This window comes from Haliaeetus leucocephalus, unplaced genomic scaffold (assembly GCF_000737465.1).
Source record: "Haliaeetus leucocephalus isolate CR32 unplaced genomic scaffold, Haliaeetus_leucocephalus-4.0 Scaffold696, whole genome shotgun sequence".
NCBI classification, from domain to species: domain Eukaryota; kingdom Metazoa; phylum Chordata; class Aves; order Accipitriformes; family Accipitridae; genus Haliaeetus; species Haliaeetus leucocephalus.
Window position 1 is genome coordinate 4,935,435 of NW_010973132.1, and position 17,485 is coordinate 4,952,919.

At 52.3% G+C, this 17,485-nt stretch overlaps 1 protein-coding gene across 1 annotated transcript; it reads left to right on the top strand.

Annotated features, from left to right (window-relative positions):
* Nucleotides 1–12,003: 12,003 nt before the first annotated feature.
* On the top strand, nt 12,004–17,026 carry TP53I11 (tumor protein p53 inducible protein 11). Its single transcript, XM_010580168.1, has 6 exons — nt 12,004–12,202; nt 13,377–13,435; nt 14,010–14,058; nt 14,482–14,578; nt 15,500–15,601; nt 16,810–17,026. Exons 1-6 carry the CDS (start codon nt 12,074–12,076, stop codon nt 16,941–16,943), a joined length of 570 nt encoding a protein of 189 aa, XP_010578470.1. The 5' UTR covers nt 12,004–12,073; the 3' UTR covers nt 16,944–17,026.
* The last annotated feature ends 459 nt before the right edge of the window (nt 17,027–17,485 follow it).

Sequence of the window (17,485 nt, forward strand, 5' to 3'; positions counted from 1 at the left end):
CCGTGCCAACGTCCCCTGTTTAAATCTCTGGACAAGTAGGATGGATTGAGGGTTGATGGATGGAGGAATAATAAAGCACTTGAGCCTATCTCCTCCAGCCAATTTATTCCCTGCTCCACGTCACCATGCAAATCAAGTGCCTTTCGTTGGTGCTTGCAAAGAACGTGGGGGAGAAGAGACCAGCCTGCAATCCCCAGAGCCACAGCTGCATGGGAATGACATTACAGGTAAGGTAATGGGGAAAGCGTTGACTAAAACCTGACGCTTCTGTGTCATGAGCGCTTCTAAGCAGGAGGCTGTGCTGTATGCTTGCTGATAGAGATGTATATATACACACACGCACACGAGTAAAGCGCTATGCGTGTGTATACATACGCATGCTGGTGTTGCATGATGCTGATATTCCTGGAGCTCGTTGCATTCGAGTGTCTGAGACTTAAAATTGTCAAAGTAAGGGAGGGTCCTTAAACAACCCTTGATAGCAGAGATGAGACATGGGGCGACTCTGCGTGTTCCGTGGTTACTGGAGAACCTGATTTGTCAATGCCGATGCCACTAGCACTTGGGTTCTTGGGCATCCCTGTTACCTCTTCCTCCCTGGGCACAGGAGTCAACCAAAGGTAGGGAGGCAGTGTGTAATTTGGCAAGGAGAAGGACTAGTCAGTAATGCCTTTATCCTTTCTTTCCTAAGGCTTCTCTCGCATGCACCAGGTGAGATGGGGAGAGAGCTCCTTGACTGTGGGACCTCTGTTTTTCTCAGATATCCCCCATCACCAAGCCTATTGATGCCACACTCTGCTGTCCACCCCTTTGTCTCCTCTCTGCTATAAAAAGAGAAATCTTGCTTTAGTTCCGTAGGCTGATGTGCGTCCTCTGTGGCTGTGACTAGTAAGAGCAGGTCTACTTAGGACACAGCTTCTCTGTGCCCAGCAGAAGAGAAGGGAGCCCCTTTCTTTGCAGGTTGTTGTCTAGCTTTTTTATAATCCCAAAGTGTAAATCCACGCTGCAAAATGGGCAAAAGCGATTCAGTGTTTGCCTAGGATTGGGTAGTGAAAAGTTAACTGCAAGGATCAAGAATTTGTCTTGCCTAGCCATATAAAAGCAATCAAAAACCTGGTCTCACTCATCTTCTGGGCTCGTCCTGTGGTCTGTGGAAAGAGGTAAGCCGTTGCAGGAGATGAGGCATCTGTCCTAAAATAGGCACTTCTCGGCTATGGCTCACCCTGCCTGTTTCCCAGGGAGCCAAAAAGAGGGAGGTGAGGAGAGCTATAGGTTCATGTTATACTTGACACTTCCAAGCCCCACCTCTCTCCACCTGTGAAAGGCTTTTATTCTGTGCTGGGGACAGACGGTCTCTGTGTGTGATCCTCACAGTACACATACACTGGCCTTTTGTGGAAGCCGGAGAACCTCTTGCCCATCAGAAGCATTGTCTTCTTCAATCTCCTTTATATCATTTCCTTTTTCTGATGAAATCTTTCTGAAGGGTACTTGTGCGCTGAATACCCGTTGCTGATAATGCACATTATGAAATCCAAAAGGAAGGTTGAGATTAAATGTCACGCACTTCACAGTCGGGGAATTCAAAGAGCCTTGTTGATCAGTGCATAATTTGGGGGTTGACAGCTCATGCATAAACAAACGTGCACACACAGGCACATGCGTGCACGCGCAGAGTCTTTTCCCCTGACTTAGCAGGAAATAAAAGCAAAGTCAGGTTTGTATCAGCTCCTGGGGGGGGCCGCGGGTGGGTGCAGCGTTTGTGGTGAAACCTGTGGGTTCCTCAGGGCTGTTCGACCCGAGAACCACGCTGGCCAAAGCCATTGCCCTGCCTTCCTCCGCACGGAGCTGTGGCTGCTTTGGTTTTACACATACGGCTTTAATCTGGCCGGGAGGATCTTCCGAGAGCTTTTTGGCGTGCGCGAAGGCGGTAGCGATGTGAGGTTCACCCCAAGGTTGCCACAGTGTTTTCTCCTGCCAGCGGGGAATGGAGACGGGCAGAAAAAAAAAAAATGACGTCTTGCTAAGCTGGTTGTTACTCAGCCCGGGAAGGACGTTTCTGCCTCTGACACGTCGTGTGTAATGAGCCCAGTGCTGCACGGGGGTCCGTAGCCGTCCCCCGCGGCACGGGGTATCGCAAGCCGGCACTGGTGGGGTACGGTGCTGGGCAGTCACCTTCGAAATGCTGTACCTGCTGAGCGTAAGCCGTGTGAGCTTAGACGGTAAGTTTGCTTTTCATAGACAGCTTGGAAAACTGAGGTGTGAGAGGTTCAGTAACGCCGTCTTGGTTGCATGGAGCGGGGGGCAGCAACGCTGCCAAACCTATGATCTAGTGTTTTGGCTTGCTCTTCTGGATGCTGGACTGTAGTTCTGTTCCTGAAAATAGCTGTTTTCACTTCCAAGTGCTTTGTTGCAGGAGAGAGGGATACCTGGGGATGCTGCAGGCTGGTGGTCCAGAGACACGTCCCTACGTACCACCAGCTGCCCCGCCAGCGGACTGCTAGGAATTTCTTTTAAGACGCTTTGCCACTGACTCGTGAATTAGCGAAGCCTGTACTAGCTCTGTCAGCAGCTATTCAGAAGTTTCACTCTTCTAAATCTGTCCTCCTAGCTCCTGTTTGCCCAACATGGGGAATTTTGCATCTACCATTTTTAGCATTAACCTGTTGCTATAGAAACCGCTAGATGTCAGAGGGAGATTTTTGCCACTTGGGGATAGGCTACCAAGTAGTCAAAGTATGTGTTTTGCTGGGAGGCCTTCTGCTGAGCAGCTCCCCGAGCCCGTCTGCGTGTCTGTGCTTATTTCGAGGCTAAGGAGCCACGAGGGAGTGATAAACCTGGAGCTGTAATTGCATGCAAATAAGCAGGGCTTAATATTGGCAAATTATTTCGGGAGGAAGTGAGAACGTGTTCCCGAGCTGCAGGTGGTGGGTTCAAGCGGTGTGTAGGGTGGTAGTCCAGGGCTGAGAGATGAAAGGTCGGTCTCTAGCACAGTAAATGGTTAACCTAGAAGCAGGAGTCAAGGCTCTTACTGACATCTCCCAGCAGGGAGTAGGGGACAAACTGCTCCCTGTGGCTTCTCTCTCCCCTGAGACTAAAAATACAGGTGAACGCCAAAATACTCGTCTGGTCTGGCAACCTGAATTGTCTTCACTAACCAGGCTCAAGAGACCAGCACTGTGCAGCCAGACCCAAAGTAAGTCCACACAAATCAAACCATAGTTTTCATTTGTATATTTATAGAAAAATGATATCTACTTGATTTATTAATATATAATTTATTATTAGTTATAATATATATATATTTATATAAATAACATGCTCTTACAGGAGGTGGATATGACCGTGTAATATGGGAAATGCTCTATAACATAGGGTTGGTGACAACTCAGCTGTTGACTGATGGTCACTCAAGCCGTTTCGTATCAGGCCTGATTTACTTGACTTCTCTGTCGTAGAAGCAAATTTTGTTGCTTGCAGAACGAGAGGCACGAGTCCTGTGAGTGCCATTGTGCCTGGGACTCAGGAAATGTCCTGGCTAGACCAAAAGGCAATCTCCCTGCTTAATGCAAATTTATTCGTCTGCCCTTTTTCCTCCCCTTTGTGTGTGCCTAGACCGCACATCTGGTCATATCATGACAGACTATGGGAGGAGAGGAACCCTTTGTTTTCTACAAAAATGGAAGAAAAAAAATGGGATGGTGCTGGGGCTGCAAATCGACCCATGAAACAGGTCAGGAACCTGCTTTTGGATTGCCAGAGCGGCACAGCCTTATTTGTTTCATCTTCCATTTCATGGTTGTAAGACATGTTGGTAGTTCATAAATTGCAGTTGCGTTTTTCTGGGCAAGTTACTGGACTGCAGATAAGGAAATAATGTTGCTCGAGATGTAGTTCATCTTCTTCTAGGGGAGAATCCATCAAGAATGGCTTTGAAATCACCATCTCGGTGACAGTATAAAGAGGGACGTTGTGCTTGTGTATGTTTGGCTGAGGGGACCGAATCTCCCAAATTTCTTGCAATTTCCTTTTGAGTTCTGGAAAGGGACAGAGCTGGAGAATTGTTGGGAATAAAGAGCATCGGCTTCCTGGAGGGCTTGTGAGTGGAAATTGTCAAGTGCTTGGGGGCACAGTGGAAAGAAAATCTGGGGAGGTTTGAGGTTGTTGGGGGAAGAAGTGCCAAGAAGCCCTGCTTTACTGTAATAATCCAGTTTTCAGTGGTGTTGCGGATAAGCAGCGTGTGTCTGGGTTTCTCCCTCGTCCCAGGCTTACTTCCCATCGAGTTTCTTTGAGCCTGTGTCATTCCTCAGGTGCGAGGCAGAGGAGATGAAATACTGAGTTGCATCAGAGTTTCTGTAAAACCAACCTTAATTACCCTGTTTGGTTGCAGGGCTTTCCTGGCTTTTTAAAGCTGCTCTTTTCCAGTAGCAAGGATTGATTTACTTGGGGTTTGGTGGGGTTTTTATTTGTGTGTGTGTGCATATGGGTTTTATTTTTCCTTCTAATGTTTCCCCGTAGAAATCATCTGCAGGACAGATGGCCCGCTAAGCTTCTGGGACTGTCTCCCACAAACACCTGTCTAAGGCAGCTGGGAAATCAAAGAGGAATCCTTCTCTTTTAAAGCCCTTAAAGAAAAACAGCACCTGATCCCAATAAGTCTCATTTCCTTCCCTCTCTATCCTCCCAGCTCCCTGGGAAACTTGAATGCTGGCTGGTGGTCATCCGGGGTGAAGGCGAGGGGCTGGGTGCTGGCTGTGGCTCTTGCGTCCTTTGTATTTGCAGCCAAAACACTCCTCGGGAGCAAGGGACGGGCTACTTGAGAAAGCTGGATGGTGTGGCCAAGCTTGTATTTTGGGGAGGCGGGGTGTGTGCATACGTGTGGTGGACAAAACGTCAAGTCTGTTTGTCCCCCGTGTTGGGAGCCCACCCAGCCGCTCGCCGTGGGGCCGGGGGTCCGACCGGGCACCAGTGGGGTGTCGTGCGTGCCGGTTGCCGTAGCCGTGCTGGGTGCCTGACCGAGCGTGTTCGGTGTGTCGCAGACCATCCTGCCAGCTCCTGCGAGGGGGGCAAGCAAGGATTTCTCCCCCCGACGTGATGCTCGGGTGCCCTGGCTCGCCGTGGAGAGGGGTTGGCACGTTGCTGCAGGTGGTGGTGGTTAGCAGGCCGGCAGGAGCGTGGTTGCTGTGTTTAATTATAGCTCCTGTTTGAGAAACTGGTAGAGCAACAGGGCCTTTTTATCTTGTTCGGGGGAATCGGCTTCGCGGCTTTTGATTGCTGCGTAACACGGAAAGAAACTTTCCCGTGCTCCCTGCAAAAGGAAATTTGAAACCTGTGGGCAATAAAATCCTTGAGCTGGGCAATACCTCCCAGATGGTGTGGCTTGGCTCCCGATCACGGTGCTGCTTGGGGCTGGGATGTTTTTATGGCCACAGGGAGAAGGGCCGCATCAAGGAGGGGATGCAGCCCTAAAGCAGGCGAAGGGGAGAATTCAGGGTGCGTGGGAAAGGCTGAGCAGGGTTTGGATGTCCTTTTCCTCCTGCAGTGGTGACAGGGTAAGTAATGCAAATTAACTGTTACCTCCCCAGTAGGTTGTCCCCTGCTGCGTGGTGATGCTGGCCGCATCCATCGTGTTGGCGGTCGCTGGAGCCGTGTTAGGCTTTAGATTCTAGTTAGATTTTGCTTTGCGTTTTCATTGTGTGTAGGGGCAGCAGATCTACCATCTAGGTTGGTGGGTTTTCCCTAAGGAGGACGCAGTGTCCCTGTGCCTGTTGGAGTTGCTAAGGAAGCATCAGGGCTGTGGCAAAGTTGGGGATGAACCTCTGGCAAGAGATGTTTCCTACTGGTGTTGCAGAGAGCCTTCTGTACTGACAGGGCTGGTGTTTACGTGGGAAGGGAGTCCTGCGTACCCGACTTACTTCAGATTTCTCACCTGTAACATCCCCATTGCTTAGGTGTACAGACTGTGCCAGACTGAGAGGGAGCAGCAGCCACATTATGCTGCTGTGGTGGCTGAGTGCTAATTGCTTTTACTGCCTGAGCATCAGGTTATTTTTGGCTTGATCAGATTTCATTCCCTGCAGGTCTCTGAGGCTTCCCAGCCTGCAGAAACTGCTTTGGGAGAGTTTATCTTCTGTAGGGTGGAGAACTTACACCCCTCATCCAGGGCATAGATTGCAGTATATTCCTCCCAGCAGAAAAATGCAAATTATTCTGTTGTTTTCAGATGTGTTGCTAGCCCAGAGCATGCAAAGCTGTGTGCTGCAGCTGGCGTGGAAGAAATCCACTGGGACATGGGGATGGTGATGGACTGCTGCAGCTGGCTGGTGGCAGAGAGGTCCTAATCATCTAGATTGTCTGTTCTCGATAGAAATGTAGTCAGGGAGCTGATTCAGTCACCATGGGTTTGGGATGTGCATTTGCAGAAATACAGCATGAATCATAGAGTAGAATCGTAGAATAGTTTGGGTGGGAAGGGACCTTTAAGGGTGATCTAGTCCAAACCCCCTGCAACGAGCAGGGACATCTTCAACCAGACCAGGTTGCTCAGAGCCCTGTCTGACCTGACCTTGAATGTTTCCAGGGATGGGGCATCCACCACCTCCCTGGGCAACCTGTGCCAGTGTTTTACCACCTTCATTGTAAAAAAGTTTCTTCCTTATATCTAGTCTGAATCTTTTAGTTTAAAACCATTACCCCTTGTCCTGTTGCTACAGGCCCTACTAAAAAGTCTGTCCCCATCTTTCTTACAAGCCCCCTTGAAGTATTGAAAGGCTGCAAGAAGGTGTCCCTGGAGCCTTCTCTTCTCCAGGCTGAACAGCCCCAACTCTCTCAGCCTTTCCTCATAGGAGAGGTGTTCCATCCCTCTGACCACTTCTGTGACCCTCCTCTGGACCCACTCCAACAGGTCCATGTCTTTCCTGTTCTGAGGACCCCAGAGCTGGACGCAGTACTGCAGGTGGGGTCTCACCAGAGCGGAGCAGAGGGGCAGAATCCCCTCCCTTGACCTGCTGGTCACACTTCTTCTGATGCAGCCCAGGATATGGTTGGCTTCGTGGGCTGCGAGCGCACATTGCCGGAATGTCACTGTACCTTGGTAGTCACCCGGGACGTGGGGAGTTCTGGCTCAGGGTCTGTTTGTTCCACCATGGGCTTCTTGGGGAAGCTTATTAGGCTGTTTGATAGGATGCACAAAGATGCTTTGTGGCTCTTGGGTGTGTGGTTGGGTTAGACGCAGGGGGTTTGCCTCATCCGTCAGGATTTCAGAGTCCTGAAGTATCTGAAGTTGTTTACCAAGAGATTTTATGCATGTAAAAGTGGGCAGACTCAGCCTTCATGTGTGGGGGGGGAAAAGGAGTCTTGGGTCCCACTCAGTTAGGCAACAGCCTACTGTTTGGAAGAGCCAAGGTACTTAGTATCTCTGTGGCTCCTGTCCTTAATCTACAGGTGTTTCCAAAGCAGCGATATCGTCTATCCTGAAGGTGCAGGGCTGCAGTAAGGTAAGATTGTGAGACACTGAGATACTTTGTTGGTGAGCCTTGCGGACAAGAAAAGGGAAGAGATGGCTGGCTGGTTGAAAGTCGTATGTGGAAAGTTATCTTTCCCTTTCTGGCTGGTCTTGCTCTTTGTATGACTGCTCTGACCCATGCATCCATCACCTCTTCTCTGCCCTACCCATCTGTTTGAGCCCAGGCTTTCTCGCTGTCTCTGTGGCTGAGCAGGTAGGGGGTCCAGAGCAGTGCTATGGACCTGGCACCGTCCTCACCAGCAAAGAGACAGGACCACCAGAGGCTGGAGAAACAGCAGAAGAGCTGGGCAAACGCATTACGGCTGTCGGGGCCTTGCAAGAGAAATGCTGTGGGGTGCTGAGATCCAGGTACTGCTGTGCTGGGTGCCCCTTCCATGCATGGACCCCTCTGTGCTGCTGCAGTGCTGGAGACCTTCCATCCCGGGGGAGCCCACTATTGTAAAGGGACAGTGCTGCTGCTTCGTATTTACTAGTGGTTCTCAGCCTGTGGTCTGTGAAAGATGCTTAGGCACGGCAAGTGCCCTCTTAGGCTGTTAGAAAGGACATACATCCACTGCGCCTTTGGTTAACTCTTTGGCGTAACAAATCAAAGCGGGCTCGAGATGTTGACTTGTCTCAGGCATACTGGGAACGTGATAGAGCTGAATAAAACTTGCGGCCAGCTTAAACATATGAACCTTTCACCCGTTCTCCTGGCTTGCTTCTGGTTCGTTTTCTCTTCCTCCGCTCGCAGATCGGAATTGCCCTCAAACCCTTGGAGTAAGAGGTAGCGTAGTACCACCTCTTTAATTCGAGCAGCAATGCTTTGTCAGGGAAAAGGCTGCACCGCGGGTGGCGATGCCACCGAAACAATGTCCGGCTAAGCAATGGGACCTGGGCAGCCGCGTCCTCGCAGACAGGCAGGATAGGACCCCTCAGCCACTTGGCAGCCTCTTGCCAAAACTGCGGTCAAGTCAACTTCAGGTGCCTGCGGGGAACGGGGTCTGGTTGCCCTCTTGCAGCCCCGTGGACCTCCCTGGGTGGGTGCGGAGCTCTGGCTGCTGCAGCATCGTCGTGCGTGTGGTTGTCTCCCCTCCGCTCTGTGCTGCAGAGCTCCTCTTCTCTCCAGGCGCTGGGAGGGAAGCGGAGATGCTGGGGGAAGAGCTTGTGGAGGTGGGGAGAGATTGAGCTATCATTAGCGTGGCACCGGTGAGGTTTCTTTGCACCGCGAATCAGTAGCTATCAAAATTGAGTGCAGTATGCTGAAGGGCTGAGCGAGGGAACGGATACTGAAAGGAGCCTGCGAAGAAAAAGGATTTTTTTGGAGGAAAAAACCCTTCTTTTGACTGCACGTAGGCACTGCCCGTCACTGAGAGCTGTGTCAGGGAGTGGGAATTGCCTGCGTATGGTGATTGATCTGCGCAGCCCCTGGGATGCTCAGAAAACGGATTAAGGAGAAAAGAATCGCGGGAGAAGGAGGAGGTGGAGGTTCCCCTTTGAAAACGCAGGGGCTAATAGAAAACATCCTCTAAATTGTCAGTGTGTCAGGTTACATTAATGTAAGTACGTTTTCAAATCCTTGGCATCTTCTATCTGAATGTCACTGAATTAGCACTAATGCATTCATTAGCTCATTACTCATTAATATTCAGTATCCGTTAGCCTGGCTTTTTCTCTGGAAGATGGGGATAATGAGACATGGGACTGGCTGCGGGGCCATGCTGTAGCTGTGCTTAGTGTGGTGGGAGCGCGGTTTTATGTACCAGAATGGCCTTCGGTGATTGTTTTATTGGCACTTGTATCTAGCCTACGCTGTCCCGGCTCTTGGCCAGTGGTTTACCACAAATTAGTGGAAATTCTTAACAGGAGAGCAGTGCTAATGATGATGTGGATAAATTTCCACCAACTCCTGCCCTGAAAGCAACTGGCGGGACAACTGATTAAGGCATATTTTGATCTTCTAGCCTGTGGTCAGAGTTGCAAAACTGCTTCTGTAATCACAGAGCTGTTCATCACCATCTTCATCGGTGAGTCATGGAGTCCCCCCTACAACCCCTGTCACCTTCCTTTGCTTCTTGCCCTCGGGAGAAATTCTCTAGATATGAAGAAGTCTAATTTTTTTTTTCTTCTTTTCTCTTTTTTCTTTTTTTTTTTCCCCCCAATCCTGTCTTCCCTTCCTCTGCCACTTCTGACCATGAAGAGGACAGAGCAGGAGGTGTGGGCAGCAGACTTTCCCTGGCAAGAAACCCAGAGGGATCCAGAGGTGCCAGGCTGGTGCGGTCAGCACACTCAGCACCCCAAATCCTATCAAGACCAGCAAGCCCTCAGGTCCCTTGGGAGGGCTTTGGTGACCTGGGGCCAGTAGGATGCTGCTGCTCAGGTCCTCTGCCAGACTTTTCCCTCAGCTAGCAAGCCTTCACAGAAGGACTTTGCTTTGCTCCCCACCAGAGGAAAGTGGTCAAATAGGTACCCAGCACCTTTACAGGGGTGTGAGGGTCCTCCTGACAGCATGGCACACCTCAGGCAGCTTGGGGCTGTCCTCCCCAGGTCCCAGGAGCCGCGTTGGGCCAGATGAGGGATGTGGGATGGCCTCACAGCGGTCCTGAGGCTCAGCATGAGAGAGGAGCATTCAGCAGAGGGGTGTTGCTTCAGGGTTGGGCTGGATAGCTTTGATAAGAAAATGCTGGGCTAGAAATACCGCAGCAACAGGTCTTCTCTGGTTTCAGCAGCAGTGCGGTTCTGGCGGGGAAACCAGTCGGCATCCAACCTTGTGAGTCTGGGTCTGCCAGGACTGCAGAAACTGTAGTAAGAAAAATTAAAAAGAAGTCAAGCTTTTCTTTTGGACACATCCCTCTGGATTTGGGGTGGATTTTGTGTGCAGATTATCTCAATTTGAGTACGCACCAGTTATTGTGACAATTCGGGTCAGCAAACTCTCCAGACGTGATAAATCGTCCAAACTTTTCTACTAGCACCTACCTTTTGAGCTTCTTGCCTTGTGGTTGAGTGTAAGGATGAGTATACAGCTTCCACCTTCCTCCTCAGCAGTCGTTTTCCCCTGCCCCACTTCTGAAATATTTCTAGACCCTGGCTGCTGCATATGACTCTGTGCTGCCTTTCCAGGAACCTGGGCTTAGTTATTCAGGGGAATAAGAGCAAAAAACCGCAACAAAACTCCCTACAATCCAAAAGAAGCACCTGCAAAGCCCTGAGTAGCTGAACTGGCTTGCTGAAAAGCATTTTGCCTGTGGTCTGCTTGAAAGGGTCTTATTAACCCCTTGATCATGGTATTCAGTCTTTGGACTGTCCCAGCGAGACCTTTTAGCTGTGCCTTACAGAAAGAGTTCTGTTGGGCGCTTGCAGACATCTCTGTCCGCTCTTGTCTGGACAACCACAGGGAAGGGTTTTCCTGCAAGAGGGAAATCCCTCGCGATGCAACGGGACAATGCTTGCATGCACGATGCCGAAATAACCGGCACCTCGTTTTATTAGTCCCCGAAGACTCGTGAAATCTTTAGACGCGAGCGTAAATCCTCTCCTCCTGGGACGGCTGGGCTGGGGCGGCACTTGAGCCCTGCGCTTGCTTGGGATGGATTAGCTGTGCCTGGTGCCTCTGGGGATTCGTCTGGGGGTCTCTGGGAGGGTGAAGTGGGAAAGAGAAAAAACGTGTTTGTGTTCAGCTGAGCCAAGATGAAATGAGGCCAAACTGGAAGAAAAGACTCTCTGAACTGAGGGCTTCCAGGGTTTTATGATTGCAGGATGATATAGAGGGATTTTGTGGGACTCTTGACACTTCTACTTTTATACCACCATGCCAAGGCAGAAGTTATCTCTTCCACCGTAGCTTCTGTCAGTTATCTTTGTCTTGTTCTTATCCCAGATAGTATTTGTAGTTTTTAGTTGCCATCATCTTCCGTTTCCCAGAAAGCAACATATCCTCAAGGAAAGTCTTGCCTCTGGCTTGTTGTTCAGGGGCTGGTGTGTTCTGGCACAGCGTGGGGGATGCAGCATCTGGGGGGACACACAAATAAACACCGGAGACTTGTGTGGTATTTGGCCTGAAATGGCAACTGAAGGGTGTGATGTATGGCACGAGGAAAGACAAAAGGCAAAGCATCCCTTAATGACTGTAATTCCCCTAGTGTGGAAAGCATTTAATTCCTCTAATCTGGGAAACGGCAAAGAGGTACCGTGGGGCATTGCTTCATGCTGGGATAGGCCAGACTATTGTGTGTAGGTCAAAGGCATTTATAGCTAAATGCCCATGCTAAAACCCCGCTGCTTTGTTTTTTTTTTTTTTTTTTTTTTTTTTCTTGTCCTCCTAGGCAGATCCCAGTGATGGTGGGATCACCCTGAGATGAGCCACCCATAGCCAGCGCCGGCCTCGCTGCCAGGGCTCCCTACCCCGGGACAATGAGGAGCCGTCTGCTGGCTTAACAGGGAAAAATTTCGTAGCGGTGGCTGGTTTTTCCCCGCACCTCGTGAAATTTCATGTGACGGCAGAGCCGCTTCCCGTGCCCTCCTTACGCCGCCTCGCAGCCGAGGGCCGGGTGGTGGAGGGCCACCGCCATGGCGGCGAAGCAGCCCCCGCCGCTGATGAAGAAGCACAGCCAGACCGACCTGGTGAGCAGGCTGAAGACACGCAAGATCCTGGGGGTCGGCGGGGAGGACGACGACGGCGAGGTCCATCGCTCAAAGGTGAAGGCAAGGGGAGAGGGAAGCCCGCGTGCGGTAATGGTGGAAAAGAGAATTTCTGCCTGGACAACTTCAGGTGGTGTGGGTTTTTGTTTGGTGTTTTTTTGTTTTTTTTTTTTTTTGGTTTGGGGTTTTTTTTTTTTTTTTTTTTAGCATCTAACTTCTGCAGCCTCTTTGGCAAAAACAGGGCTCCCAGCTCCGTGGGGCTCCTGTAAAGGGAGGGTGAAGGCTGTGGTGGCACAAGCAGCGCTGCTGCTGTTGAGCAGCAATGGGTCATGCAGCCTGCTGGGTGCACGGAGCTGCCCAAAACAGCTTTTCAGGGTAATGGGGCCCTCAAGCTGCTTTAATCCATTCCTGAAATTACATCGCCAAGATGCCCATGAGCCAGCTTGGAGCTGGTGCCGTAGGACCACGGCATCACCAATGCCCATCAGGCCTGGATGCTAGAGCAGTGATTTAAGTGGTGCCTCTCAGAAGAGGCATGAATTGCAAACCACCAACCTGTTTCAGCAAAATACCAGAGCCGGAGGACAAGGCTGAGTCCCACAGGAGCCCTGTCCCGGATTCTCTCTGGAGAACTTGCTGGCAGGGCATTGCCCAGCCTGCGCGTAGGGAGCAGCACAGAGCTCTCCGAGAGCTCTCTGCAACCAAAAGCTGCCCCAGTACCTTTCCCTGTTGCTGGTCTGTGTAGCCTTCCCATCCGTGTGGTTTGGGGAAGTCGTGGTTTGGGGAAGAAGTCGTGGTTTGGGGAAGTCGTGGACGGGCATCACCCTGGGCAGCGCCAATGCAAGAGCGGGACGGATGCTGTGACCCCCCGAGGGCTCTGCTGGAGCCTGTGCTCCATCGGGATGTGACGTGCAGGCGGTGTGTGTGAGAGGAGACAGTTCCCTAATTACCTAGGTAAGAGGAGACGAGTTAATGTTGTCCCTGCCTCAGGCTGCTGATCCCAGTAAGGGAGCAGTAGAGGCTGCAGCTCCTGATGGAAATCGAGGAGCCATCAGCGGGTTTTGTGACCAAGGGGGTCACAGGTAAATCCCTTGTCCTCGTCCTCCTTCCAACCCTCTTTAGGGATAAGCTCCCACATGGGGTTAGGTATGCATTTTGGGGCTGGCAAATACTGCCTAAAGGCTGGGGAAGGGTCTGCTTAGTCACCTTGTGTCTTTTATTTGAATTTCAGATTAGCCAAGTACTGGGAAACGAAATCAAGTTTGCTGTCCGGGAACCTTTGGGGCTCAGGTAAGATACTGGGAGGCAAGATACTTCTCGGATAAGGGACACAAGGGAGCTGGGTCATCTGAGGGCCCTCGGCCACAGCATCCCTGACAGCTCTGGCTGCCGACACTGGCTCTGCTGCTGCACCAGCATCGCTGCTCCCTGCGGGGGCTTTTTGGGGGCCATGGGACCAGAGCAGCTCTGCTTTCTTCCCCCGTAAATCATCCTGGAGGCCCTTGAGCTCTTGTCCCACAGCAGGTGCTGGGAACCAGAGGGGCTCACGTGGGGCTGGAGAAGCTCCTGGTCTCGAGTGTGACGGGGTGGTCGCGTCCCGCGGGGACGCCGTCCTCTTGGCAGGGTCGCTTCCCTCCTCTGCTTGGGTGAGGAGGATTTTGGCTCTGTCTCGCCAGCGAGGCTGGAGCTACTGGGATGCGGGGAGCCGAGTCGTCCCACGGGAGCCTCGTGGCTGCCCTCGGTTGCGCCAGGGGAGAGGATGAAGGCTGACGACCGAGCGGGCGGCCAGGAATGCTTTACAAAGTCTGAGCGACGGCATCGCCCCCGTGCTGACGCCGTGCCCTCCGTCTTCCTTCTCGCACAGGGTCTGGCAGCTGGTTTCCGCCGTCATGTTTTCCGGGGTCGCCATCATGGTAAGTGAGGGACGTGGTCCTGGGCACCAGCAGCTCCCAGTTGCCAAAGGGGTGTCCCGGCGTGGCTCCTCGGTCCCCCTGGCATTTATCCCCCCTCCTCTGCCTCCAGCAGCTGCTGCCGCTTTCTCTCGCCTTCGCCATGTCTCAGTAATGGGCTTTGCTAGCGGCGTCCTTGGCGGTTTGTTCCCATCACCGAAGTCTGTTTTCATTAGCAGGGTCATAAACCACACATGGCGCACAGCCTCGGCCGTAGAAACCAGTAGTTGACACACCGACGCTTCTTGCGCCTCCTTAATTTCCAATTTCCTCGCCGGCGGCTCCGATCCCATAAAGCCTTGACGTCGGAGCGCTGCTGCCCGAGAGGGCACGTTTTGAAGGCCCTGGCCGGTGCAGGGTGCTGAGTCTCTCCCTTGCCTCTGCCAGGCCCTCGCTTTCCCCGACCAGCTCTACGACGCCGTTTTCGACGAGGAATCGGTGAGCAGCAAGACTCCCATCCGGCTCTACGGAGGAGCCCTCCTCAGTGAGTGCCGTGCCGCTGCTGCCCCGTCGAATAAGGGGACGAGAGGCCAAAAATGGCAGGAGGGGGCAAAGTCTGTGCCCAGCCAGAGAACTGCAGCTGGAGAGCAGAACAGCTGCTGTTGGCAAAGAAATTGTTTCAGGGTTATTTTGAAAAGCTCAGCTGCTGCTGCTTTTTTTTCCTAGTAGGGGCTGAGGCTCGCTGCAGGTAGGGTAAGGAGGTGCTGTGCATGCTCTAAATACTTGGGGGGAGTATCCCAAGCGCCCCAGCAAAGGGAGATTGCAGGTGGGCTGGGTGGGAGATGATGGGGTGCTGGGCTGAAGCTGGGGCCAGACCCCACTCGTGGGAGCGGGAGAAGAGAAGGGGCACCCCGGCAGGGTCCCAAGAGGTGGGGGGCAAAGGACAAGAAGGTGAGGGGAGCCTAGAGAGATGGTGTAGAAGAGAATATGAGCAAAGGAGTTAAACCCATGGGGTTTGCATCGCTTTGCATCCTGCGCTGCAGCTGCTAGTGCTCCCAGCCTGCAGGGACTGCACCTTCTGGGTGCCCATCCAGGTTCTTTTTTGGGGCTGGCACGCCGCAAAGGGCAGGCAGGTGCTGGCAGGGTGTGCGTGGGGGTGTTTTTTGGGGGTGGAGGGGGCTGCTGGGGCTGAGTGGGTTGCCGGCTCCTTCCTGCAGCCTGCAGCAGCACCTCGTGGGGTGGGCTGGAAATGCAGCGGCCACAGCGGCCGGGGAGAGCAGAACTGCTTCCCATTTCCATTCACCAACGCTTCCCATTTCCATTCACCAACGCTTCCCATTTCCATTCACCAACGCTTCCCATTTCCATTTCCATTCACCAAACCTTTCCGTTTCCATTCACCATGGCCAAAATGGGAGCAGGCGGGTGGGCTGCTCCTTCCCGGTGATCTGCTGTCCCTCCCCAGGTATCTCGCTCATCATGTGGAACGCTCTCTACACGGCCGAAAAAGTGATTATCCGCTGGACCCTGCTGACGGAGGCGTGCTATTTTGCCGTGCAGTTCCTGGGTGAGTAGCTGCAGCCACCCAGGAGGGAGAAGGAGGAGGAGGCGAAGGATGGAGAGGGGGGGTACATGCTGTGTACCCCCACCGGGCAGGGAGGAAGGAGAAGCAGAGGTGGGCAGGACAACTGGCATGAGCGATGGGATCGAATGCGAAACTGGAGCAGCACCTTTGGGTCTGATGGGGGGGATGGCAGGCTGAAGGAGGTGTGGGGTGAGGGTCTGGGAGCCGCAGCGGACTCAGCTGGTGGGAAGGTGCTGTCTCTGCTGCCTGCCCGGGCACAGGGACACCCAGCTGTCCCCATGCTGTGCCTGGCTTGTGCTGGAGATGGCTCCTTTGCTCTGCAGGACTGGCAAAGATAGATAACCTGGCTCCCGGAGCACCTTCCCTGCCAGCTGCTCTCCCTTTTCCTTGCCCGGGGCTGCTCACTCAAGGGTGCCCAGGTGCAGAGGAAACATCTTCCTCCGATTCATTTATTTTTCTCCCTAAAAACATCTGGCCTCCATTGCCAGCACAGGTCATCTGGAGCGGGCTGCCTAGATGCTGGGGCTAACAAGAACAGACTGTAGCAACCTACACTAAAAAGAAGGGGCATGTTCAGTCTTACCAAAACAGAGAATAACAGTTCAGCTTGTTTCTAGGGAGCTTATCTATATTTAACAATGAAGGGGGTTCTTGTATGTGTATATTGGTAGCTCACTAACTGTGTTATAAGGTAGCTATGTGTGGGTAGCCAAAAAGGAGAGAGATGGTCGGAAAAGAGGTAGTGTGTATGGACTATGCATATTTTGTAGATGCTTCTAAAGTTGAAAACTGTTTATCGCCGCTGAAGCGGTCAAGCCACAAAGCAAACTCAGGAACCTGCAGCTTCCACAATTAGCATCTGAGCACAACAGAAACTCGCATTTGCCTGCGTGACCATTTCGGGCTGTGGCTGCCTGAATGTGGGGCTGCCTTTTAAAGCAAGGTTTCTGTAAGTGAGAGCTCTGGGGGCTGTGGCTAACGTCAGGGCTGTGAAATCAAGCCAGCGAAGAGCCTCTGCCATGGGTTCACGGTGCGTGTGAGCCTGTGCTGAAAGCTGCTGCGTTTGCAAGGCTCAGCAGGTCTTGCTAAGACACTGCATTAGAGGGCAGCAGAAAACAGTTTTGTGCTATTTCTCTCCGTTTTGTTTTTTCATCACCAACCTCTGCCTTGTCTCCCTCCTTCTCCTCCAGTTACCACTGTCTCCCTGGTTGAGAGTAGCCGGATAGCTACAGGTGCCGTGCTCCTCCTGGTCAGCCGAGCCCTCTTCATCCTCATCAGCATTTATTATTATTACCAAGTTGGACGCCGTCCCAAGAAAGTCTAATTCCTGGGCTTTTTGTCATGGGAAGGGTGGGGGGGGGTTTGTGTCGGTAATTTTGCATTATAATTATAACTTTTTTTTTTTTTTTTTTTTTTTTTTTGTTAGTCCCTTTTGGTTCTAAAGTGGTTTCCTTCTTTTCCACTTACCGGCATGAATCAGTGTGTAACCCGGTGCTGGTGGCATTGCCAGGTGAAATGGGCCAGGGGTGGGGGGGGCAGCAGCGTTTGGTGGGACCCCCCAGCCCCTCTGCAGGAGGCGAGGAGCAGTGGGAGGAAGGCACAGGGAGGTGCGTGGGCCTGGCAGGCTGAAGGAAAAGAGCCGGTTTCCAGGGTTGGGGAACTGGCCGATGGGAGCACAGGCTCTGAACCCGCTGGAACAAAGCACAAAATAAGACCAGCACATTGAAACCAAATCCCTGAGGAGACAGGGCGGTAAGACAACTGACGGAAAGGACTCAGTGGCTACCCTTGGTAAGCCTTGCCCCTGCCTGGTGGAGTATGCCCTCGTGTACAGCCCGTTCCCTTTACAGCAAGTACTGACTGTCC

What these genes read in the sequence shown, in the direction of transcription:
- TP53I11 (XM_010580168.1), top strand. Translation starts at nt 12,074, where the DNA reads ATGGCGGCGAAGCAGCCCCCGCCGCTGATGAAGAAGCACAGCCAGACC. An exon ending in GCGAGGTCCATCGCTCAAAG is followed by an intron (nt 12,203 to 13,376) that starts GTGAAGGCAAGG and finishes TTTGAATTTCAG; the next exon opens with ATTAGCCAAGTACTGGGAAA. An exon ending in CGGGAACCTTTGGGGCTCAG is followed by an intron (nt 13,436 to 14,009) that starts GTAAGATACTGG and finishes CTTCTCGCACAG; the next exon opens with GGTCTGGCAGCTGGTTTCCG.